General features: G+C 43.2%; 1 protein-coding gene across 3 annotated transcripts in view; it reads left to right on the top strand.

Annotated features, from left to right (window-relative positions):
• LOC122558539 (Golgi apparatus protein 1-like) overlaps positions 1 to 27,042 on the top strand; it is a 143,427-nt gene that overhangs the window by 67,758 nt on the left and 48,627 nt on the right. For all 3 annotated transcript variants that reach the window (XM_087996028.1, XM_043707238.2, XM_043707237.2), the window contains exons 6-10: positions 1,898 to 1,969; positions 16,556 to 16,739; positions 17,715 to 17,929; positions 20,936 to 21,057; positions 24,750 to 24,851. In XM_087996028.1, the coding sequence (XP_087852154.1) occupies positions 1,898 to 1,969; positions 16,556 to 16,739; positions 17,715 to 17,929; positions 20,936 to 21,057; positions 24,750 to 24,851 (695 nt within the window). The remainder of the gene's footprint in view (positions 1 to 1,897; positions 1,970 to 16,555; positions 16,740 to 17,714; positions 17,930 to 20,935; positions 21,058 to 24,749; positions 24,852 to 27,042) is intronic.

Below are 27,042 nucleotides of genomic sequence, written 5' to 3'. Positions count from 1 at the left end.
TGCCCAAGCAAATGAATGTGGCATCCGTATGTGTGTTGTTTAAACCTCTTTATATATTAAATATGATCTCATCAATATTAAATCTGGGGGATAACTGGATATCTTGCATGCCCTTCTTAAACTAATTTTGTTACCACACATTTACTTCCTTTTCAGATTTTCCAATTTAATTGATTTATTTCAATTAATTATTGTCAAAATGTTCGTACTCTGCATAATTGTACTCTCTTGCAAACTCCAGTTTCTTTGTGAAAGGATTCATATGTTTAAATTAATGCTCAGTGGTCAATAAATTAATTTTACTTGGGGGGTGGTGATGTGGCTGAAGTGGATTTTAAATAAGTATCCCTTAGAACATCAAAGATCTTTGAAGCAAGTCTCCATTGGGAGGGATCGGGGACAGAAGAGGAAAATATCAAGCTCGTTGAAAGAAGTGCATCCACTGTTTATAACACAGAATGCATTGTATTTCCACCAATTTGGAGATGTTGTACAGCTAACTGATAGCTTTCTGCTAACAATCCTTCAATCTAATATTGGGTTACTTTATTCATGTATTCATGATTGTGGAGGCATACTCACATTGTACATGAATCAGTTCAGCCTTTCTTGCTCAACAAATTTGCAAAGCACTTTTCCAAAGCATTGTATTAGTTATTATATCTTTCATGCTATGCCTCAGATTATTTATCTTGAGGAGAAGTGGACATGGTGATATGTTTTGAGATGGCTAGCTCTTAGGTGGGAAGGGGAAGAGCAGTGACGTAGATTTTCATTTGTAGTGTGGATGAATTTCCATTCTGTCTGTCTTGGCGACCTGCGGCAACAGTAGTTAGGAATAATGTGTTATGTTTAATATTTTGCAATGTTGTACTGATTGTTCAATCTGAGTGGCTGGTATCTGTACTGTAGTCCTTTCCAGCGTGAAGTTAGGAATATCTTCCTTGGGAGAATAGGAGTTCTATAAGATCTCTGGTAACATCGTAGTACCTTGAATTATATGGTGAAACAAGAGCCGAAACCATTGAAACCAAAAGTGTAATTCTTGAGCATCCTGGATCATGCAACAGCAACTTGAATTTATATAGTTTAAGGAGTCCTGCTTATTTATCAAGTACAGTTTCTTCTTGGTTTCATCAATGTTCATGTACATAGATCCCTGAAAGTTGCCACCCAGATTGATAGGGTTGTTAAGAAGACATATAGTGTGTCAGCTTTTATTAGCAGAGGTATTGGGATTCAAAGCCACGGGTTTATGTTGCAGCTATACAAAACTCTGTTTGGGCTGCACTTGGAGTATTGCATACAATTCTGGTCACATTATAGGAGGGATGTGGAAGCTTTGGAAAGCGTTCAGAGGAAAGTTACTAGGATATTGCCTGGTATGGATGGAAGGTCTTATGAGGAAAGGCTGTGGGACTTGAGGCTGTTTTCATTGGAGAGAAGAAGGTTCAGAGGTGACTTAATTGAGACAATGTAAGATAATCAGAGGGTTAGATCGGGTGGATAGTGAGAGCCTTTTTCTTTGGATGGTGATGATGAGCACAAGGGGGTATAACTTTAAATTGAGGGGTGATAGATATAGGACAAATGTCAAGCGTAGTTTCTTTACTCAGAGAGTAGTAGGGGCGTGGAATGCCCTAACTGCAACAATAGTAGACTCGCCAACTTTAAGAGTATTTAAATGGTCATTGGATAAACATATGGATGAATATGGAATAGTGTAAGATAGGCTTCCGATTAGTTCCACATGTCAGCGCAACATTGAGGGCCGAAGGGTTTGTACTGTAATGTTCTATGTTCTATCTGTAAAAATTGTTTTGTGTTAGTTTGCATCTTTGGATTTTTTAGTGCACTCACTATCAATCACTAACCTTCTATTTTGTTGACTCCATAGATTCAGGGTGGAGAGGGCCGTGTGTACAAATGTCTTTTCAATCACAAGTTCGAAGAAGCCATGAGTGATAAGGTAAGCAGACATTTCAAAGGTTCCTATCACTGATTTACTTATATCCTGATTTTGTGTGGAATAATAATGTTGCCAATTATTTTTTCTTTCTACTGAGCAAGTTTATCATTGCTGGTTCAATGTGTTTCAATAGCTAGTTCTGGCTAACATATTGTATAAATTGCAACTGCTCTTTTCTATTCTGAGCCCAAATTGGACATTTCTGTTTGTTTGGTTTTGCTGTGCATCTAACATTTGTGTTTGAATTATAACATTCAATGACTGCTTGTGTGTCTCAACGATCTTTTCATCCCTACCACAGTGATCCTTTGCTGTTTCCTTGTTGCACTTTGAAGATTATTGTTTCTTTGATGTTTCCTTGAATGTGTAATTGGGATGAAATACTTGACCCTTCAGTATTCGCCATCTATGTTATTGACTGAGTAATAACTGGCAACAAAATTATTTTGTATTGTGCACTCTGGTGTACTTAGAAAACAAACCTCTGAGTTAGAATATTCTATTTTCAAATACTATTCCATGTTCCTTGGCAAAGGTTGAGCAGGGAAGGTGTCCTGTATGAAACTGAGCAAATTCGTAGTGTTATTTGTGGGAATGCATTACATAAGTTTTCTGTCTCAAGTACTGGCATTCACCTTTGACTCCAGGCTGGCTATAATATGTCAAATTTCTTTATAAGTTAGCTGCTCTAGACAACTGAAATTAATTTTTTTTGCTATTTGCATATTTCATAAGTGATTTGGATTTATACTTAACACATACATCCATATAAACTTCTCTTTGTGTATTTAAAGATGAAGAGAATATTTCCAACTTAGATTTCTTTGTAGAAATATAGATACAGTCACTATAGTACCAGAAGACCATAGGAATGCTCTCTCATTAGAGAGCGATTACTGTGGGTGATTTAACCTGAGAGTCACCACCCCTCAGGCAAAATGTGAACTTGAGAATGCAGGACCATCATGGTGACCTCAGCTAAAATGGGAATTAAATCTGCACAGATGGTGTCACTCTGTCTGTGTCTCAAACTACCTGTCCAGCCAGTGAAGCTTGCTGACTGCTGGAGGGGGCCTCTTTCCTTTACTCCACATTGGACCAAACCTGCTGTAGTGGTCTCTCTCCAGCAGGCTCTGCAACTTCAAAGACCCGAACTGCTGCACTAGGGCAACTTCGCTGGAGAGAGAGCGCTGAATCAAACTCATTGTTTATCTCCACACAGTAATTGCGACCGTCATCAATGCCTGGTCGATTCCCTCTCTTGTTGGTGGGACAATGGCCACTTGGTACCTATCCACTTGGGCAGTACTCCCAAGAGAGAGAAAAAGCGATCAAACTTTTTATTCAGGCCAGCGATTTCCCCTTGGATGGGCGGTTCAAATCGCCCGGATCACCCTTCAGTCCTCGACACTGGAATTGTAGTCTGAAATCTGCTGTCAACTCAGCCTGAATTGGTGTACCCAGAAGGTGCAAGATGCACTCAAATATGAGTTCAGAATTACCAGTGAATTCTATTACAGAAAAAAAAATTAACTTGCCCAGTCCGTGCAATACTTAGATGAAACTTATACTCTATACTGTGATATAAAATATAAGAAAACTGTAGTGGACACAATGTAAATCTTTAACCTTACACAATTTGCAGGGTACTTATACTTTAAGAATTATACAACCACCCTCCCCTCTATGCCTAACCAACTACTCCAGAGTATGAGTGTCCCAGGCCTGAAAAGGGTTCTTACAGTCTCAGAGGGACTTGTTGCTTGTCCGTTGGGGCTCCCTCTCATGCTCGGGTATTGTGCGGACTTCTGGAGTCCGAGGTCGATGTCTTCAGCTCCAAAGGGTTGGTGTCCAGAGACGCAGTGAGTTTAGAACGAGAAGAGTGAAAAGGAAAAGAGCTGACAGCTGACCCTGCTGCCCCTTTCACCCTTTCCAAAGGGCCGGCTGGCTCCACCCCTCAGGTCATTTCAGTTCACCAAACATCTCCAATGACTGCGTGGGCCGGTTTAATCCCATCATTCGTGTTAACAGAAGGGTCGATACCGTCCCACATTTACTTTTGATGACTTCATGGAGCCTCCCAAACTGTTTTCAGATTAGAGTTAATAGTTATCCCGTTAACTAGATCAGCTTCATTTTTCAGGGTTCAGTACCATTTCTGTGCCTCTCCCTTGATACGATGTCTGGTGGGTGCCATTTTGTTGGTCGAGTTGCCTCATATCTCTGAGGATCTCTGCCCCCAGATGTGTCCTTATTCTGGCAGGCATAGATGGGGAATCCTGCCTGAATGATGACAGGTTGACCAGTTTTTCACAAAAGGCCATTTTCTGTCAGTCTTTTCTTTTAAAACTGGGGATTGCCCTGAAACTGCTTCACTGCAGACCCAAAAGCTGGAGATTAGTGGTTGTTAATATTATGGTTGTTACAGAAAGATTAAATTCATACTGTTCGAAATGTGGCTAAGTTGCCAAGGAAATGGAAAGCATATGTGTTTTTTTTTAATAACATATCCAAATAGCTGCTGCTTACCACATTTATATGTGCCACGTTTTAGACCGTTTTAGATGCTGGATAATGTTCCCCCACAGTGACCATTGTTGAAGTTCAAACTCCCCAGATTGTTGAATTTAGTTGAATGTTTGATTTCGGGACAGCATCAAAGATTCATCTACAAACAGCAGGCAAATACATCCTGAAAATTTTCAGCCGTAGAATTTGAACTTGTGTTAAAGCAAGCGTGCATGATTAAACTTAATTTAAAGCTTGGTAATCCCATCTGTCTTCCTGTCCTGATGCTCAATACAATCCTGATTTAAACTAAAAGCTCCCTACCAACAAACCAAGTATCTCAGCAGTCCTTTTTGATCCTTTTCTAATCCAGTTTGCTTATTGTCACTGCGAATACTTGGTACTTAGCTCTATTAACAAACTTAAAGTAATTTGAGCCATAATTAGGTATCATGGACAGCTCTCGCTATTATAGAGAAATAGCGATATAACCTGAGGAGCACCACTCTGCACCAAGTCTAGGGAAAGACAAGGAGGCAGTGTGAGGCCTCCATGAACTATGACAGCCTAATGGACATTGAATCTGTGCTTTTGGTTTTCTCCACACACACCATCTAACTAACTGAGGCTCAAGTAAAGCACCACAGCTTGAGCTTATGCTTGACTAAAGGAAGCTGCGTAAGGAACTGAAAGCTGAACTGGCTGAAACTTGTGCAGTACTGAGCTTTGAATACACAGCTTTGCTGAGGCTGAACCTGAATCCAAAAGCTGATACTGCTTAATCGACTAAAGATTTTTCGTTATGATTCTGAAGTAGAGACTTATTGCATGTAGAGCAGGTATAATTATGAACATACATTCATTCACATGAGTTTTGAGCAACACGAGGTCACTCAGCCCTTTAGGCCTGCTCTGAAATTCAATAAAATCCTGACTGATTTGAATGTGTTCCAACTTCCCCACACAACTATTCCTAATTGATTTGGTTACCAAGTAACTTTCACCTTAAAAATATTCAATGCCGCTACCTCCATTGTCATGTGAGGCAGGATGTTCGAAAGTCTCTCAACCCTCTCAGGAAAAATATAAGTCCCGTCATAGCTGTCCTAAAAGGCAACCACTATTTTTATAAGTGTCCCCCTAGTTTTGAATATCCTTTCCATGGTTACCTTGTCAGGATGAATCAAATTCTTACAAATTTCTATCAGATCACTCCTTACTCTTCTAAACAATCAAAACAAGCCAAACTGATTTGTTGTATGATAACTGACTCATTTCAGGTGTTAATCTTGTAAAACTCTTCAGAACTGTCTTCAGAACATTTACCTCAGTCCTTATCTAAGGAGTTGAAACTTTATTGCTGGAACAGCACAGCAGGTCAGGCAGCATCCAGGGAACAGGAGATTCGACGTTTCGGGCACAGGCCCTTCTTCAGGAATGAGCAGAGAGTGTTCAGCAGGAGAAGATAAAAGGTAGGGAGGAGGGACTTGGAGGAGGGGCGTTGGAAATGTGATAGGTGGAAAGAGGTCAAGGTGAGGGTGATAGGTCGGAGTAGGATGGAGGCGGAGAGGTCAAGAAGAAGACTGCAGGTCAGGAAGGCGGTGCCGGGCTGGAGGGATCCGGCTGAGACAAGGTGGGGGGAGGAGGGATGAAGAAACTGGTGAAGTCCAAGTTCATCCCCTGCGGTTGGAGGGTTCCCAGTCGGAAGATAAGACGCTCCTCCTCCGACCGTCGGGTTGTTGTGGTTTGGCGGTGGATGAGTCCAATGACCTGCATATCCTCGGTGGAGTGGGAGGGGGAGTTGAAATGCTGTGCCACAGGTTGGTTGGGTTGGTTCGTCCGGGTGGCCCAGAGGTGCTCTCTGAATCGCTCCGCAAGTAGGCGGCCTGTCTCCCCAATATAGAGGAGGCCACACCGGCTGCAGCGGATGCAGTAGATGATGTGGGTGGAGGTGCAGGTGAATCTGTGGCGGATATGGAAGTTTCCCTTGGGGCCTTGGAGAGAAGTGAGGGGGGAGGTGTGGGCGCAAGTGTTGCACCTCCTGCGGTTGCAAGGGAAGGTGCCGGGAGTGGTGGTTGGGTCGGTGGGGGGTGTGGATCTGACAAGGGAGTCGCGGAGGGAGTGGTCTCTACGGAAAGCTGATAGGGGAGGGGAGGGAAATATATCCTTGGTGCTGGGGTCTGTTTGGAGGTGGCGGAAGTGACGGCGGATGATGCGCTGTACATGGAGATTGGTGGGGTGGTAGGTGAGGACCAGTGGGGTTCTGTCCTGGTGGCGGTTGGAGGGGCGGGGCTCAAGGGCGGAGGAGCGGGAAGTGGAGGAGATGCGGTGGAGGGCACCGTCGACCACGTCGGGGGGGAAATTGCGGTCCTTAAAGAAGGAGGCCATCTGTGTTGTACGTATTTTGAACTGGTCCTCCTGGGAGCAGATGCGGCGGAGACGACGAAGGAATTGGGAGAATGGGATGGCGTTTTTACAGGGGGCAGGATGGGAGGAGGTGTAGTCCAGGTAGCTGTGGGAGTCGGTAGGTTTGTAGTAGATGTCCGTGTTGATTCGGTCGCCTGAGATAGAAACAGAAAGGTCTAGGAAGGGGAGGGAGGAGTCCGAGACTGTCCAGGTGAATTTGAGGTCGGGGTGGAAGGTGTTAGTGTAGTGGATGAACTGTTCAACCTCCTCGTGGGAGCACGAGGTAGCGCCGATACAGTCATCAATGTAGCGAAGAAAAAGATGGGGGGTGGGGCCAGTGTAGTTGCGGAAGATGGATTGTTCCACATACCCTACGAAGAGGCAGGCATAGCTGGGGCCCATGCGGGTGCCCATGGCTACTCCTTTTGTTTGGAGAAAGTGGGAGGATTGGAAAGAAAAGTTGTTCAGGGTGAGGACCAGTTCGGTCAGTCGAAGGAGGGTGTCGGTGGAAGGGTACTGGGTGGTACGGCGGGAAAGGAAGAAGCGGAGTGCTTTGAGTCCTTCGTGATGGGGGATGGAGGTGTACAGGGACTGGATGTCCATGGTGAAGATGAGGCGTTGGGGACCGGGGAAGCGGAAATCCTGGAGGAGGTGGAGGGCGTGGGTGGTGTCACGAACGTAGGTGGGGAGTTCTTGGACTAATGGGGACAGGACCGTGTCGAGGTATGCCGAGATGAGTTCGGTTGGGCAGGAGCAGGCTGAGACGATGGGTCGTCCGGGGCAGTCAGGTTTGTGGATTTTGGGCAGGAGGTAGAAACGGGCGGTGCGGGGTTGTGGGACTATGAGGTTGGAGGCGGTGGATGGGAGGTCCCCTGAGGTGATGAGGTTATGGACGGTCTGGGAGATGATGGTTTGGTGGTGGGGGGTGGGGTCATGGTCAAGGGGATGGTAGGAGGAGGTATCTGCGAGCTGGCGTTTGGCCTCAGCGGTGTAAAGGTCAGTGCGCCAAACTACTACTGCGCCTCCCTTGTCAGCTGGTTTGCCAAACTACTACTGCGCCTCCCTTGTCAGCTGGTTTACCTCCTCCTACCATCCCCTTGACCATGACCCCACCCCCCACCACCAAACCATCATCTCCCAGACCGTCCATAACCTCATCACCTCAGGGGACCTCCCATCCACCGCCTCCAACCTCATAGTCCCACAACCCCGCACCGCCCGTTTCTACCTCCTGCCCAAAATCCACAAACCTGACTGCCCCGGACGACCCATCGTCTCAGCCTGCTCCTGCCCAACCGAACTCATCTCGGCATACCTCGACACGGTCCTGTCCCCATTAGTCCAAGAACTCCCCACCTACGTTCGTGACACCACCCACGCCCTCCACCTCCTCCAGGATTTCCGCTTCCCCGGTCCCCAACGCCTCATCTTCACCATGGACATCCAGTCCCTGTACACCTCCATCCCCCATCACGAAGGACTCAAAGCACTCCGCTTCTTCCTTTCCCGCCGTACCACCCAGTACCCTTCCACCGACACCCTCCTTCGACTGACCGAACTGGTCCTCACCCTGAACAACTTTTCTTTCCAATCCTCCCACTTTCTCCAAACAAAAGGAGTAGCCATGGGCACCCGCATGGGCCCCAGCTATGCCTGCCTCTTCGTAGGGTATGTGGAACAATCCATCTTCCGCAACTACACTGGCCCCACCCCCCATCTTTTTCTTCGCTACATTGATGACTGTATCGGCGCTACCTCGTGCTCCCACGAGGAGGTTGAACAGTTCATCCACTACACTAACACCTTCCACCCCGACCTCAAATTCACCTGGACAGTCTCGGACTCCTCCCTCCCCTTCCTAGACCTTTCTGTTTCTATCTCAGGCGACCGAATCAACACGGACATCTACTACAAACCTACCGACTCCCACAGCTACCTGGACTACACCTCCTCCCATCCTGCCCCCTGTAAAAACGCCATCCCATTCTCCCAATTCCTTCGTCGTCTCCGCCGCATCTGCTCCCAGGAGGACCAGTTCAAAATACGTACAACACAGATGGCCTCCTTCTTTAAGGACCGCAATTTCCCCCCCGACGTGGTCGACGGTGCCCTCCACCGCATCTCCTCCACTTCCCGCTCCTCCGCCCTTGAGCCCCGCCCCTCCAACCGCCACCAGGACAGAACCCCACTGGTCCTCACCTACCACCCCACCAATCTCCATGTACAGCGCATCATCCGCCGTCACTTCCGCCACCTCCAAACAGACCCCAGCACCAAGGATATATTTCCCTCCCCTCCCCTATCAGCTTTCCGTAGAGACCACTCCCTCCGCGACTCCCTTGTCAGATCCACACCCCCCACCGACCCAACCACCACTCCCGGCACCTTCCCTTGCAACCGCAGGAGGTGCAACACTTGCGCCCACACCTCCCCCCTCACTTCTCTCCAAGGCCCCAAGGGAAACTTCCATATCCGCCACAGATTCACCTGCACCTCCACCCACATCATCTACTGCATCCGCTGCAGCCGGTGTGGCCTCCTCTATATTGGGGAGACAGGCCGCCTACTTGCGGAGCGATTCAGAGAGCACCTCTGGGCCACTCGGACGAACCAACCCAACCAACCTGTGGCACAGAATTTCAACTCCCCCTCCCACTCCACCGAGGATATGCAGGTCATTGGACTCATCCACCGCCAAACCACAACAACCCGACTGTCGGAGGAGGAGCGTCTTATCTTCCGACTGGGAACCCTCCAACCGCAGGGGATGAACTTGGACTTCACCAGTTTCTTCATCCCTCCTCCCCCCACCTTGTCTCAGCCGGATCCCTCCAGCCCGGCACCGCCTTCCTGACCTGCAGTCTTCTTCTTGACCTCTCCGCCTCCATCCTACTCCGACCTATCACCCTCACCTTGACCTCTTTCCACCTATCACATTTCCAACTCCCCTCCTCCAAGTCCCTCCTCCCTACCTTTTATCTTCTCCTGCTGAACACTCTCTGCTCATTCCTGAAGAAGGGCCTGTGCCCGAAACGTCGAATCTCCTGTTCCCTGGATGCTGCCTGACCTGCTGTGCTGTTCCAGCAATAAAGTTTCAACTTTGATCTCCAGCATCTGCAGACCTCACTTTCTCCTTATCTAAGGAGACCAAACTGTGCATAATATTGGAGATTTGGTTTGAGCAATGGCTTATATAACTGCAACATGCCATCCTCACTCCTGTGTTCAATTCCTCATGTAATAAAGCATTCCATGAGCTGCCTTAATCACTCACTGGACTGCATGCAAATATTTTATGCTTCATGCCATGCACTGGAGCACCTAAATCCCTTTGCATCACAGATTCTGCACTTGTTTAACCTGTTCAGATGTGTTGTGACAGCCCTCTGTGGTAATCAAATCCCAGGTGGAGCACTGCCAGTGTGCCACAAAACCCCAAGATGAGGATCATCAGGGATTTAAACTGAGGACCTATCAAGTATTGCTTATTTCAAAATAAGAATTGTACACCTTTATTATCAATGTGCTGGACATGTCATGACACATCTGAGGTAGGTGGGATTCCAACTGAGACCTTCTGGTTTGATGTATTGACACTAACATGGGCCCTTTTTGTGTGGTCACATAATCAATCAATGCCCTCCATCTATTCAACCTTAACCGTTACAATATAAATGACAGAGCTTTTACATTAAAAGACTTGCAAGCAGTGTTCTTTCATTTTGTCTTCTCAGTAGTAGATGTCACAGGTTCAGAAGGTGCTGTCAAAGGAGTCTTGGCAGGTTGCTGCTTTGGTAGATAAGTAAATGTTTACGGTGGTGGATGGGGTACCAATCGAAAGGGCTGCTTTATTCTACATGTTGTTGAGCTGCTTGAATATTATGGGAGTCATGTTTATCTCGGCAGGTCGAGAGTCTTCCATCATACTTTGTAGCTTAGATGGTGGAATGATTTTGGAAGTTCCGAAGTGAGTCATTTACTACAACGTAGGTTGACCTCTGGCCTCCTCTTACAACCGCCTTATCTGAATGGCTAATCCATAATATGACTTATCCGAAGCTAAAGCAGAGAGCAACAAATCATCGAAAATGTTCTAATGCAGAGAGCAATTTTAAAATGAGCCAGAGTAAGTGGGGGCAAAACACACATACAGTCTGTTATCCAGTGCAAACTGCTTCCAACATCAAAGCAAAAACAAGTACCAAACAATAATCTGAAGCTACCTTGAAGCACAGTGACAGCCTTTAAACAAAAGAAATGCTTCAATTTTGCCGTAATATATTATAGAACATAGAAGAATACAGCGCAGTACAGGCCCTTCGGCCCTCGATGTTGCGCCGATCCAAGCCCACCTAACCTACACTAGCCCACTATCCTCCATATGCCTATCCAATGCCCGCTTAAATGCCCATAATGAGAGAGAGTCCACCACTGCTACTGGCAGGGCATTCCATGAACTCACGACTCGCTGAGTAAAGAACCTACCCCTAACATCTGTCCTATACCTACCCCCCCTTAATTTAAAGCTATGCCCCCTTGTAACAGCTGACTCCATACGTGGAAAAAGATTCTCACTGTCGACCCTATCTAAACCCCTAATCATCTTGTACACCTCTATCAAGTCACCCCTAAACCTTCTTTTCTCCAATGAAAACAACCCCAAGTGCCTCAGCCTTTCCTCATACGATCTTCCTACCATACCAGGCAACATCCTGGTAAACCTCCTCTGCACCCGTTCCAGTGCCTCCACATCCTTCCTATAGTATGGCGACCAAAACTGCACACAATACTTCAGATGTGGCCGCACCAGAGTTTTATACAACTGCAACATGACCTCAGGACTCCGGAACTCAATTCCTCTACCAATAAAAGCCAGTACGCCATATGTCTACTTCACCGCACTATTTACAACTTTCAAAGATCTGTGTACATGGACACCAAGATCCCTCTGCTCATCCACACTACCAAGTATTCGACCATTAGCCCAGTACCCCATCTTTTTGTTAGTCTTACCAAAGTGAATCACCTCACACTTAGCTACATTGAACTCCATTTGCCACCTTTCTGCCCAGTTCTGCAGCTTATCTATATCCTGCTGTAACCTGCCACATCCTTCCTCACAACTCCTCCGACTTTCGTATCATCCGCAAACTTGCTCACCCAACCTTCTAACCCCTCCTCCAGATCATTTATAAAAATGACAAACAGCAATGGTCCCAAAACAGATCCTTGCGGAACACCGCTAGTTACTGCACTCCAAGATGAACCTTTGCCCTCAACTACTACCCTCTGTCTTCTTCCAGCCAGCCAACTCTTAATCCAAACCTCCAACTCACCCTCAATGCCATACCTCCGTATTTTTTGCAGTAGTCTACCATGGGGGACCTTATCAAACGCCTTACTAAAATCCATATACACCACATCTACCGCTTTCCCCTCGTCCACCTCCTTAGTCACCTTCTCAAAGAATTCAATAAGGTTTGTGAGGCACGACCTGCCCTTCACAAAACCATGCTGACTATCCTTGATCACATTATTCCTATCCAGATGTTCATAAATCCTATCCCTTACAATTCTCTCTAAGACTTTGCCCACAACAGAAGTGAGACTCACCGGCCTATAGTTACTAGGGTTATCCCTACTCCCCTTCTTGAACAAGGGAACCACATTTGCTAGACTCCAATCTTCTGGCACTACTCCTGTAGACAACGAGGACATAAAAATCAAGGCCAATGGCTCTGCAGTCTCCTCCCTTGCTTCCCAGAGAGTCCTAGGATAAATGCCATCAGGCCCAGGGGACTTATCTATTTTCACCCTTTCCAGAATTTCCAACACCTCTTCTCTACATACCTCAAAGCCATCCATTCTACTTAATTGTGACTCAGTATTCACATCGACAACAATGTCCTGTTCCTGAGTGAATACTGACGAAAAGTATTCATTCAGTGTCTTCCCAATCTCTTCAGCCTCCACACGCAACTTCCCACTACTATCCTTGACTGGACCTATTCCTACCCTAGTCATTCTTTTATTCCTGACATACCTATAGAAAGCCTTAGGGTTTTCCCTAATCCTACCAACTAAGGACCTTTCATGTCCCCTCCTTGCTGCTCTTAGCTCTCTCTTCAGGTCCTTCCTGGGTACCTTATAACTCTCAATCGCCCCAATTGAACCTTCACGCCTCATCTTTACATAGGCCGCCCTCTTCCATTTAACAAGGGATCCCAATTCCTTATTAAACCACGGCTCCCTCACACGACCCTTTCCTCCCTGCCTGACGGGTACATACTTATCAAGGACACTCAATAGTTGCTCCTTGAACAAGCTCCACATATCAATTACGCCCTTGCCTTGAAGCTTGCTTTTCCAAGCCACACATCCTAAGTCATGCCTCACCGCATCATAATTTCCCTGCCCCCAGCTATAACTCTTGCCCTGCAGTGCACACTTATCCCTCTCCATCACTAGAGTAAAAGTCACTGAATTGTGGTCACTGTCCCCAAAGTGCTCACATACCTCTAATTCTAACACCTGGCCTGGTTCGTTACCCAGAACCAAATCCAGTATGGCCTCACCTCTCGTTGGCCTATCTACATATTGTGTCAAGAAACCCTCCTGCACACATTGGACAAACACTGACCCATCTAACAAACTTGAGCTATAGCTTTCCCAATCAATATCAGGAAAGTTAAAGTCCATCATAACAACCACCCTATTACTTTCACTCTTCTCTTGAATCATCCTCGCAATCCTTTCTTCTACGTTTCTAGGACTATTAGGAGGCCTGTAAAAAAACTCCTAACAGGGTGACCTCACCTTTCCTATTCCTAACCTCAGCCCAAACTACCTCAGATGGCGAGTCTTCATCCATCGTCCTTTCCACAGCTGTAATACTATCTTTGACAAGCAATGCCACACCTCCCCCTCTTTTACCCCCACCTCTGACCCTACTAAAACATTTAAACCCTGGGACCTGCAACAGTCAATCCTGTCCCTGTTCTACCCATGTCTCCGTAATAGCCACAACATCGAAGTCCCAGGTACCAACCCACGCTGCAAGTTCACCTACCTTATTTCGTATGCTTCTTGCATTGAAGTATACACACTTCAAGCCACTTTCCTGTTTACAGGCACCCTCCTTTGAAATTGATGCCATGTTCCTAACCTCCCTACACTCCAGGTCCTGCACCCTAAAGCTACAGTCTAGGTTCCCATGCCCCTGCAGAGTTAGTTTAAACCCCCCCCAAGAGCACAAGCAAACCTCCCACCAAGGATACTGGTGCCCCTCAGGTTCAGCTGCAGACCATCCTGTTTATAGAGGTCCCACCTTCCCCAGCAAGAACCCCAGTTATCCAAATACCGGAATCCCTCCCTCCTACACCATCCCTGTAGCCACGCATTTAAATGTTCTCTCTCCCTATTCCTCGACTCTCTATCACGTGGCACGGGTAACAAACCAGAGACAACAACTCTGTTCGTTCTAACTTTGAGCTTCCAACCTAGCTCCCTGAAAGCCTGCCTAACATCCTCAGCCGCCCTCCTACTTATGTCATTGGTGCCAATGTGGACCACGACTTCGGGCTGCTCCGCCTCCCCCTTAAGGACCCGGAAAACACGATCAGAGACATAACCATAACAACCATAACCATGCAGAAGTATGCCTAAGGATCGCCACCTGTGAAGTAAAATTTAAAGAGAGTCAATACTATTAGAAATGTCATTTTCCAATTAACTGCAATCTAAAACTATATTAATTTAATCAGGTCACAAACTTTGTGTTTGTGAGGCTATTCAATATTTAGCAGGTTTTAATGTATTATGTAAGTAAATATACTTAATAATTATGTTAGTGGGTAAGTTAGCGAGACACCAGGGCAGTGATCCAGAGATGAATCACTTTTCATGAGAACAGCAAATTTAACCTTCGTGAATTATAATAATTTAATCTGGATTAAAAACCTAGTGTCTACAATTGTGAGCATGAAATTGTTGTAAAAATTTGCTGGTCTGTTGGGGACGACTATTTGCCATTCTTGCCCATGCTGGCCTTTAGAAGACTGCCTAATTTGCTTCTGATATTGTTCAGTAAGCCATTCAGTTGTATTAAATTTCTATGAAAACATTAGACATTGAGTCATACAACACAGAAACAGACCCTTCAGTCCAGTCTGTCCATGCCAACCAAGTTTCCCAAAAAGAACTAGTCCCATTTGCTTGCATTTGCCCCATATCCTTCTCAGTCTTTGCTGTTCATGTGCCTGTCCAAAGGGACTGGATACAAACCGGCATTTCCAGCAGCTATTACCCCCTACTCGCTGCTGATGTACATGGTTCCACGCATTGCAACATTTAGTTTTATATGCACATTGGTAACAGTCATTATTGCAAAATCATTTTGAGGCATTGAAGATTGGAGATTACATTGTTGCTAATTTAAGGGAAATTTACCATTTGGAAAATGCACATATAATGCATTAAGTCATAGATATTTGTGGAATTATTTTTAGCAACAGGAATCCTTAACTCTAAAAATTTAAGGATGAATGTAAACAGAGGCATTTATTAGTTAAGCACCTGTAACAATTTGCTTTTAACATTGAAAAAGTGAGGAATTACACATTTGTAATGTTTCACTTTGTGAATAAATCTGAACAGAGTAAAGAGTGATTTCTGGTCTCTTCACCAAATAGCTGCTTGAAATTTAACAGTTGTTACTTTTTCACTGTTGGAGCACATTCCATGAAGTTAGAAAGATGCAATTATTCCAGTAAGCTTTTCAATGCTATGGCTGCTGAAGATCTCTTATTTTGCTTGTAAACTAGAAAACAGTTTGCCCATGAAATCCTGGATGTTATTTGGACAGCATGCTCATATCTGAAATTCACTGCACTACTTGGTCAAAAATCTAATTCTAGCCTTAACAGCTTGAACTTGTGTGTCACCTTCAACAAAACAGAATATCCCAAAAGGTTTCATAAGTAACAGAAGGTAACAGATACTGATCAGGAAAAGGGTGTTATGGGAGGTAGCAATATGTATGATGAGAGATGTATCTCAGTGGGGTGACTTCAAAAGATAGTTATTGTAGGTGTGTGGAAAGCTGTGTTTCTGACAGTGGAACAGGGGCATACAGACCCATTGAAAGAGCAGTGTGAAAGTTGGCATGAGAGTCATACTGGGACAAAGGCTGTTAGAGGAATTTTGTAAATGAGAGAAAATTCTGACACGAAAGCAAAATGCTGCTGATGCTGCTTAAAATCTGAAATAAAATGCTGGAAAATCTTGAGAGGTCTGGCAGCACTCGTGGAAAGACAAAACAGAGTTCTTGTTTTGAATCCAAAGATTCTTGTTCAGTGAAAAAAAAATGACATTGAAACCAAGGATTTTGAATGCACTTTCTGAAACAAGTTTGCTATTTCTGCTTTCACCAGCTTTGTGCAATGCTGGAGCCGAAATAAATGTTACATCGACAGCTAAATGGGCATCTAGGAGCTCAACAAGTATTGTGTATTAAATTGAAGTTTGGATTCTGGAATTTGCTTGAGCTGCATGAACCTGGGGTTACAACATCATTCTTCTGCTCAACCTGCTTGTTATTGTCATTTTAATGTGGAAAAGTTATTGTCGTTTTGAGGGCTTCTACAGTATAGTGATCTCTATATTCTTTTCCAGTGTCGCGAGGCTCTCACAACTCGACAGAAACTGATTGTACAGGATTACAAAGTGAGTTACTCACTGGCCAAGGCATGTAAAAATGATCTCCGGAAGTATCGATGCAACGCAGAGAACTTGCCTCGTGCTCGTGAGGCTCGACTTTCCTACTTGTTACTCTGTTTGGAATCTTCAGTGCATCGAGGCAAGTACTAACTGTTGCTGGCACTGGTCTTCAGCCCGGCATGTGCTCTGAGTTGAGAATATTAAATATTGACTTTATTTGTAGGTGGCATTGGAGTTTTAAAACCATTTACCAATTAATTTAGCATGAGTCTATACTTTTTCCTGGACCGTCGGAGCACCAGAAAGTTGTGTTATTTTGCCATGATTTTTTGAGAGTGGGAATCTTAGTTTGCTGATTCATTAGGTTGCAGCCAACTGAAGGGGAGCGCCAACCAGACATGACCCTGGATCAGGGAGTTCATGTAGACTCTCACTCGCTTCATGTAATTTTGTGGTTCAAAGTTCAACAAACTCAGTTTGGATATCGTAAGCTAATGGGAGGGTCTTGCAATTTTTAGAGGTTAAAATTGCACAGTGTATCAGTGGAGCTAGGATGGATTCACAGCTTAAGTTATGATGTTCATTTTGTCTGTTCACCGAACCAAAAAAGAAACTGATAGAAAATCCAAGTTGGATTTGGAAATAAACAGGCAACATAGTGAAAAATGAGATTGATAAGTTCATAAGCAGATTGGTGGCCAATTCTGAGCTTTTGGTATAATATTGTTGCAAAGCATTTGCATCGTACTCTGTATGATTTGCTCAATTGCTCATTCTGATTGAGTTGTTAGCATGTTGAGAGTAATAGGTGTATCACTCAATAATAATTCTGTACTTGTTGACTTATACATTCAGTATTATTGAAAAATCATGGAATCTTGGTGCATGCTATTTGACAATGGAATGAAAGCTCAGAAAAACAGCCAGATGCTATTTTTTTCATGTATGTGGCACAGAGGAGAAGGAAGGAATGGATAGCCTTACAAGATATGGGGGTACTAGCAAGTGGAGGATGCCATCGATAATTCCTGCTTAAGAGTTATGGAATTGTTATGTGCAAAATTCTAATGTGTAAAATTCTAATGTGTCACTGGTTATCTCTCGAACTGGATAGGTCGACAAGTGAGTGGCGAGTGCCAAGGAGAGATGTTGGATTATCGTAGAATGCTAATGGAAGATTTCTCACTAAGCCCTGAAATTGTCCTCAATTGTCGAAGTGAGATCGAACTCCATTGTTCAGGCTTGCATCGGAAGGGCCGAACGCTACATTGCTTGATGAGAATGGGTCGCGGTGATAAGGGCAACCTGGGGCAGAACTGCCAGCAGTCAGTAAGGATTTTTCTACCTATCAAAAAAAACTTACCTTTTAACCTAAGGATTGGGTTCAAGTCACAGTGCATCATTTGCCATTGGTGGTGCAAGGGATTTTGGGTCACTTTTGGGTGAAGGCAGTGGCTGCACAATACAGGAAATCTGACTTCAAGAGCAGATATTAGGAACGTAGCCTACTTTTGCTGCTATTTTCTATGTCGGTTTATGAGCCAGCCATTCAGTATGATCATGGCTGATCATTCAACTCAGTACCTTGTTCCTGCTTTCTTCCCATACCTTTTGATCCCTTCAGCCCTAAGAACAATGTTGAATTTCACCTTCAAAACATGCAAGGTTTTGGTATCCACTGTGTCCTGGACTGGGGAGTTGCACAACCTCACCACTCTCTGGATAAAGGAATTTCACCTCAGTTCACTCAGAAATGGCCTATCCGGATCTTTAGTTGATGACCCTTGGTTCTAGACTCACCAGTCGTCAGGAACATTCTTCTTGTGTTGACCCTATCTAGTTCTGATAGAATTTTGTAGGTTTGTATTCGGTCTCTCTCCCCCCCGCCCTCAATTTTGACTGAGCAAGTTACTGTATCACACTGACAGGATGGATTACAACGTATGATATCTGGTTAGAAATGTAGTTTTGTTTGAACAATAAGAAAAATTAATTAGGTAGCATAAACTTGTTACTTAAAGGTAAAAATTTAAAGTTAATCATTAAAAGCACCAATGCAGCTAACAGAAAAAAACCAGTCCTCTTTGAAATTATCTTCGTCTTGAAGAGGAGGTGGAGCTGGCAAGGATATGCTGTTAATTAAGTTAATAGATTATTACTCAACATGGACAACAAAACATACAAATAATAACTACTGAAAAGGAGGACTGGGAAGAGCCACAGCAACATCACACTTAGGTGTGAAAATTAGGTTTTAATTAACAGAAGCAACACTGAGATGGCAAAGCTTCTTAGTGCATACTACGAGAAACTAGGATAAGACAGTATTCATAATGACAGAGAATGAAACAACTTAGTAAAGATTAATCTTTAATAAAGAACTCTTTTAAGGTTGAAGTAATAAGTGAGGGGTGAAAGCAATATTGATATGAGACGATAAAATATCACAAGTTAAGTGAATAAAATCTCAAAATTTCATAAAGGAATCTTCACTGAATAATTAAGGCGGGATGTTAAATGGTATAGCAACGTAGGAAAATAGGAAGCTCTACAGAGGGTTAAGTTAACATTCATATTTGCAAGGAAATCTGAATAATACAAAAATAAGACTCAACTGAAATTTCAGAACTAATTGTAACCCTCCGATAATACTTGTGTAAAGTCTTTTTTCCCAGCAGAAAATATCTTTCTCACTGGGGTTGTATGGTAAAGCTTTTCTTTAAATTTTAGTGAATATTCTGTTCTTAGCTATTATTTGATATTCTATCCATAGTTATTCTTAGATATTTTTGTATGTCCTTGGGTATTTGAAATAATTATAAATCAGAACAAAGTAATTATAATAATTATAAATGGTTATAAATCAGACCTATCAGATGTGGTGCTGCCTTTTTAATAACCTTTGAAGACTTGTGGTATACTTATTCATTTCAAGTATAGTGCTTGTAATTTCTGTTGATAAGATTGTATGAATACTAGAATCATTTCACTTAAGTTTTTCTGTTACGACTGAAACAAAGCTACTTTGTATATACCGAAATAGGGAATTATATGTTACTGAGCCAGGGGTTTAGGTATGGAGTGAAGGGAGTCCATTGATATTTTAAATGAGTTTAACAATGATTATTAATAAGAGGCAGTATCAATGAATGAAAACTATTTTTTTTTGAGTCCTTTCAGTTAAACGGAAGAGAGAGGGGGAGAAAAATTGAGCCTCAAGGGCATGATTACCAAGAAGGAAACCGGAACAAGGACTGAGTGAAGGAATTTGGCTTAACTAACACAGATCTTGGCTTGTCTCTGGTGGGGGACACTCTGAGCAGGTCTCAACGAATTCATGTAAAATGTAGGTGTTCGAATAGGATTGCTTTTAATCTGTGTTTGTCTATTTTCCTGCCCACTTTATGGGACCTGGGGAGGCAAAGGGGAAGTAAGAGGAGAAGGAAATGATGACGATGTATTTGCCTCCGTTTTATTCTCAACAATCAACCCAGTCCCCCAGGTCACTTACTCATGAAGTGATTTATAGCATAACTTTTAATTAGACTTAGTTTAGATCTGTATTTCTCTGATGACTCTTAATCATATCTGAAATATTTATTGCATAGCTAAAACATATTCAAGTTAAGCTGGCTATTTTGAAGAAGGTGACATTCTTGGGCAGCTTCTGCCCTGTGGCGTGTTTAATGTCAGTCCTATAGACCTTAGACTAGTGTTGGTGGGTTTAATTAGCTAGAGCTCAGCAGATGGAAATTATGAGTGAAATACAGATCTAAACTAAATCTAAATAAGAGTTGGGTTATAAATCACTTCATGAATAAGTGACCTATGGGAACTGGGTTGATTGCTGAGAGTGGAACTGAGGTAAACACATACCTTCCATCTAGTACTCCTCCTCTTACTCCCTTTACCCCCCCAGGCCCCACAAAGTAAGCAGGAAAGTCGACAAACCCAGATTAAAAGCAACCTAATTCGAACATCCTACATTTTAAATGAATTTGTTGAGATCTGCTCCGAGTATCCCCCACCAGAGCCGAACCAAAGTCAGTCTGAGTTAATCTAAACTCCTTCACTCTGTTCTTGTTCTTGTTTCCATTCTGTTAAAGGCGACTTTGAGCCTCACTTTTCATTGTCCCTTTCTTCTGTTTAGCTGAAAAGGCTCAAAAAAGGTTTTCATTAGTTGACTTTGCTTCTTGGCCCTTTTTAATACTCATTGATTACTCATTTAAAATATCGGTCTGTCCATACCTAACCCCCTGCTGCTGAAAATAAATTTTGTGGATCAGATTTACAGCTAGTTTGTGGTACCTAAAGTTTTTTCTACTCTTAATTCAGCTTCAATCCCTAATTCAAGAAACAGACCCTGGTGCAGACTATCGTATTGATCGAGCACTGAATGAAGCCTGTGAATCTGTCATCCAAACAGCCTGTAAACACATCCGCAATGGAGATCCAATGTAAGTCGAGAAACCATGGTGCTTTCTGTTCAAAGTCATGTGTGTAGAGTCTCTGTGTAAGATACTAGACTTGAGCTTCTCTTGTGTGTCTGCCTTCAGTTGCAACAAAACTTTATGCTGCTTGTGTGATTTTATTTGGACTCAAGATAATAAGGTTAAAACATCACCTGAACCATCCAGGAGTGAATTTTGAAGCACAATGGCAATATTCAACTTTCTCCAAAGGATTGTCGATACGGAAACAATAAGACTGTAGATTCAGTTAGACAAAAATGCCAAAATGCCATATTGAACAAAGTCAGATAAATGGTATGAGGTCCTGACGTGGTTGAATTATCGAACAGGCCTCAGTAGCTGAATGGCCTTGTTTTGTGGCTCATGGCCATTTGGCAAATGCCTCATCCAGAGTAGCAATAAACCACAGACAATGTTCTTAGTTTATTTTCTGATGGAGCCAGCTGTTCTCAACCATGGAACTGATTGGAGTACTTAGTCTAATGACTAGGCCATATTACTGATTCTGTTCACTGTTTGATGGCTTCGACTGGAAAGCATACTTAAAGTCATAGAGATGTACAGCATGGAAACAGACCCTTCTGTCCAACCTGTCCATGCCAACCAGATATCCCAATCCAATCTAGTCCTAGCTACCAGCACCTGGCCCATATCCCTCCAAACCCTTCCTATTCATATACCCATCAAACTGCTTCTTAAATGTTGAAATTGTACCAGCCTCCACCACTTCCTCTGGCAACTCATTCCATACATGTACCACCCTCTGTGTGAAAAAGTTGCCCCATATATCTTTCCCCTCTCACCCTAAACCTATGCCCTCTAGTTCTGGACTCTCCCACCCCAGGGAAAAGACTTTGCCTATTTACCCTATCCATGCCCCCCTCAATTTTGTAAACCTCTATAAAGTCACCCCTCAGCCCCCAACGCTCCAGGAAAAACAGCTCCAGGAAAAACAGCCCCAGCCTGTTCAGCCTCTCCCTATAGTTCAAATCCTCCAACCCTGGCAACATCCTTGTTAATCTTTTCTGAGCACTTTCAAGTTTCACAACATCTTTCCGATAGGAAGGAGACCGGAATTGCACACACTATTCCAACAGTGGCTTAACCAATATCCTGTACAGCTGCAACATGACCTTCAACTCCTGTACTCAATACTCTGACCAATAAAAGAAAGCATACCAAACGCTTTTTTCACTATTTTATCTACCTGCAACTCCATTTTCAAGGAGCTATGAACATGCACCCCAAGGTCGGTTTGTTCAGTAACACTCCCTAGGACCTTACCATTAAGTGTATAAGTCCTGCTAAGATTTGCTTTACCAAAATGCCGCACCTCACATTTATCTGAATTAAACTCCATCTGCCACCTCTCAGCCCATTAGCCCATCTGGTCAAGATCCTTTTGTAATCTGAGTTAACAGTCTTCGTTGTCTACTACATCTCCAATTTTGGTGTCATCTGCAAACTTACTAACTGTACCTCTTATGCTCGCATCCAAATCATTTATGTAAATGACAAAACGGAGAGGACCCACCACCAATTCTTGTGGCACTCCACTGATCACAGGCCTCCAGTCTGAAAAACGACCCTCCACTACCACCCTCTGTCTTTTACCTTTGAGCCAGTTCTCTTTGTTACTTCCTCAAAAAACTCAGTCAAGTTTGTGAGACATGATTTCCCACGCACAAAGCCATGTTAACTATCCCTAACTATCCCTTGCCTTTCCAAATACATGTACATGTACATCCTGTCCCTCAGGATTCCCTCTAACAACTTGCCCACCATCGACATCAGGCTCACTGATCTATAGTTCCCTGGCTTGTCCTTACCACCCTTCTTAAACAGTGGCACCTCACCTGTGACTATCGATGATACATATATCTCAGCAAGAGGCCCAGCAATCACTTCTCTAGTTTCCCACAGAGTTCTAGGGTATACCTGATCATGTCCTGGGGATTTATCCACCTTTACCCGTTTCAAGACATCCAGCACTTCCTCCTCTGTAATGTGGGCTTTTTTCAAGATGGCGCCATCTTTTTCCCTACAGTCTATATCTTCCATATCCTTTTCCACAGTAAATACTGATGCAAAATACTCATTTAGTATCTCCCCCATTTTCTGTGGCTCCACACAAAGGCCGCCTTGCTGATCTTTGAAGGGCCCTATTCTCTCCCTAGTTACCCTTTTGTCCTTTATGTATTTGTAAAAACTCTTTGGATTCTCCTTAATTCTATTTGCCATCTATTTGCCATCTCATGTCCCCTTTATGCCCTCCTGATTTCCCTCTTAACTATACTCCTACTGCCTTTATACTCTTCTAAGGATTCACTCGACCTATCCTGTCTATAATTGACATATGCTTCCTTCTTTTTCTTAACTAAACCATCACCCAGCATTTTCTATACCTACCAGCTTTTTACCCTGACAGGAATATACTTTCCCTGGATTCTCGTTATCTCATTTCTGAAGGCTTCCCATTTTCCAGCCGTCCCTTTACCTGCAAACATCTTCCCCCAATCAGCTTTTGAAGGTTCTTGCCTAATACCGTCAAAATTGGCCTTTCTCCAGTTTCCAACCTCAACTTTTAGGTCTGGTGTATCCTTTTCCATCATTATTTTAAAACTACTAAGATTATGGTTGCTGGCCCCAAAGTGATCCCCCATTGACACCTCTGTCACCTGCCTTGCCTTATTTCCCAAGAGTAGGTCAAGTTTTGCACCTTCTCTAGTAGGTATATCCATTTACTAAATCAGAAAGTTGTCTTGTACACACTTCACAAATTCTTCTCCATCTGAACCCTTACCACTATGGCAGTGTCAGTCTGTGTTTGGAATGTTAAAATCTTCTACCATAACCTATTATTCTTACAGTTAACTGAGATCTCCTTACAAGTTTGTTTCTCAATTTCCCTCTGACTATTAGACGGTCTATAATATAATCCCAATTAGGTGATCATGACTTTGTTCTTTCTCAGTTCCACCCAAATAACTTCCCTGGATGTATTTCCAGGAATATTCTCCCTCAGCACAGCTGTAATGCTATTCCTGATCAAAAATGCCCTCACGAGCTTGTAGCACCGGGGATAATCCTGATGTTACTACTCTCGAGGACCTCCTTTGTAAATTTCTGCCTAACTCCCTGTAATCTCCCTTCAGAATCTCAACCTTTTCCCTTCCTATATCGTTGGTTCTAATGTGGACAATAACTTCTTGCTGGCCCCTCTCCCCCTGAGAGCATTCTGCACCCTCTTTGAGAATCCTTGATCCAGGCACGAGGGAAGCAACGCACAATTCTGCTTTTTCGCTACTGGCCACAGAAACATCGGACTAGAGAATCCCCTAACACAATTTATTGACAGAAGGTTGTATTAGCTTCAACTGTTAAGTATTCTGTTTCTAACCTGAGTTGTATATGGAAGACCTGCCATTCTCTTTAGAACTGGATCCCAGCAAGCGTCCATGTTTTCAAACTGATTGGCAGAAGGGAAGTGCATTTTATTAAACTGGAGCCTACCAGATATATGTACAGGTTAACACCAAAAACATTGTGATTGTGCATCAACCTTCTGCAAAATTGCTCATTTGCTGTTGCAGTACACTGTCGGTGATAGTTATGCATTTAGTGAACTGATCAAGCTGAGCTGGTTTGCTAATGTCTGCTATATTTTCTACTGGCAGGATCCTGTCGTGTCTGATGGAACACCTATACACAGAAAAGATGGTGGAGGAGTGTGAACATCGCCTGCTTGAGCTGCAGTACTTCATCTCCCGCGATTGGAAGTAAGCATTGAAGTTTGTCCCGCCAATTAAGGAAGTACATTGTTACCTGACCACAAACGATTAAAACGGAAAAGTATTTGCGAATGGAGTAAAAAAGAAAAAAAAATTGCTGGAAATATCATGGCTGTCTGTTGGCATCCAAAATGAGGTTAATCAAGCCTCTCCCTTTTTGGCATGGTGTGACCTCTGTACTCCATCAGCTGCGTAGTCTCCTTGAGGGAGGAAATTTTCAAGCTTGTCAGGAAGTTTGGGGCAATAATGCTTTGACCTCTGAAAGTAGTGTGACAACTCCAGGAGACAAATGTAACTGGAAAAAAATGTATTTATGGAAGGAAAGACTGATTACTTTAAACAAGGTCCAAGATATTGGTGTTAATGAAGTTGACCATTTTCACACAGAACCTGTAAATAGCTTTTTTCTGTACAGTGGGATTAAATACATTCTGCATAAAGTCATGTGAATAGGTTGAAAATGGCTTGTTCATGCTGAACTAGGAGCAAATTCAAGGTCATTAATTATTTTTCTGATGAACAAGCATGTACTGAGTATAACTGCGAAATCAATGCCCTGGTGAAGAGAATAGTGCTATGCAGTTGGTGTCCCAGATTTGCTGCTAGCAAATTTTGTATTGACTTCCTGTTTTTCCGGGTTTGAAATAAAATGCCATGTCTTAAGATGTTTTGAACATCTCATCCAATTGAGATTGAGATTGAAATTTTGCTGAAGTCCCAAGTTTGTTGTGTGTATTCTTCTGTTAAGGTGGGCATGCCTGCCATATTGAGGAACATGGAGGCAGAATGATGCTCACAGCTGCATCATGTCCATTTTAATGTGACACTAAGCAGGATCATGAGCCATTAGAACTCAGCCATATTAATTGTGCAAAAATCTGAGGCCAAAACAAGGAATTTACTGTAACTGTTGCTGTTTATTGGCATTCAAAACAACGAGTTGTTAAGAGTCTGTCACTAATTGGCATGATGTTGTCACCATCACCTCCATGCAGGAACATAACCGTATCGTTTTGAGAGGAGACTAATTTTATACCAATTGTCTGTGCTTCTCTGAAGATGCTAACTTGTGTTGAAAATACCAAGAGCTCGGGGAGAAGGAATGATTGAGAAGATATTATGAGAAGGCTTCCACCCAGTCTCCCATTTTAAGTTGACCTGTATAAAATGTGTTTTGTATTGGTCACTCTTCAGGATAATGAAGTTGCTATTAAAACTTCAATGAAATATAACGGCAGATGTTTGAAATGCATATGCAGTGGTCTTCATTCCAGTTAGATCTTGCCGATGTAGTTTGGCTTATTATGACATTTTGAGCTTGGATGGTATTCAGGCTGGTTTACATGTCTCAAAATTTTTCATTTTTGTGGTTTTTCTTGTAAGGTCAGACTTGGCAGCCCCAAAAGGAGAAAATCTGTATGTTTTTGCAGTTAGGGGAAATAGTGACCAAAACATGAATCTCTCTGTGTTTTTGTCTAAATGGTGGATCGCTTAAGTAGGCAGTAAATCTTCAACTAATGGTTGCAATTGAAGTACCTGATATTTATATAGTGTAACAAATTAACTGGAGAATTTTTTTCTTGAAATATCACTTTAAATAGAATCTATGACCTCTTGACTGAGGAGGTGACCTATGAACTGCAGTAACTAGTGGGTACACATCTTATCTGTTGTCATGGAAGAAACTCGAAGAAACTTCAGAATACAAACAGAACAGCTAATGCTGTATTTTTCAGTTTTTGGTTATAACTTTTTTGATTAATTCAAGTTCTGTTGCTTTATCAAGATGCTGAGCCTCTCCTTGCAAGTAGCATCTGAATTTGTGTCTAAAGTGCTATACAGTAGAAAGTGTTCTGATTGTAAATTGGTCCTTTTACAAATAGAATGGGTAGTAACGTTCTTGGTTATAAAATAGAATTAGGGGAGAGTGAAGACTGCAGATGCTGGACATCAGAGTTGAGAGTGTGGTGCTGGAAAAGCACAGCAGGTCAGATGATGAAGGGCTTCTGCTCGAAATGTTGATTCTCCTGCTCCTCAGATGCTGCCTGACCTCTGTGCTTTTCCAGCACAACACACTCGACAATAAAATAGATTTGGTAATCTTTCTAACTTACTCTAATTAAATGCATGGAGCATTTGCAATAAGGTAAATTATTAATAGAGCAATTATGCAATTTGG

Source organism: Chiloscyllium plagiosum, unplaced genomic scaffold, assembly GCF_037043375.1.
Source record: "Chiloscyllium plagiosum isolate Xiang-an unplaced genomic scaffold, Cpla_swu_hap1 HiC_scaffold_17, whole genome shotgun sequence".
Classification (NCBI taxonomy): Eukaryota; Metazoa; Chordata; class Chondrichthyes; order Orectolobiformes; family Hemiscylliidae; genus Chiloscyllium; species Chiloscyllium plagiosum.
The sequence above is the reverse complement of the archived record's forward strand: the minus strand, read 5'-3'. Positions and strand labels throughout refer to the sequence as shown.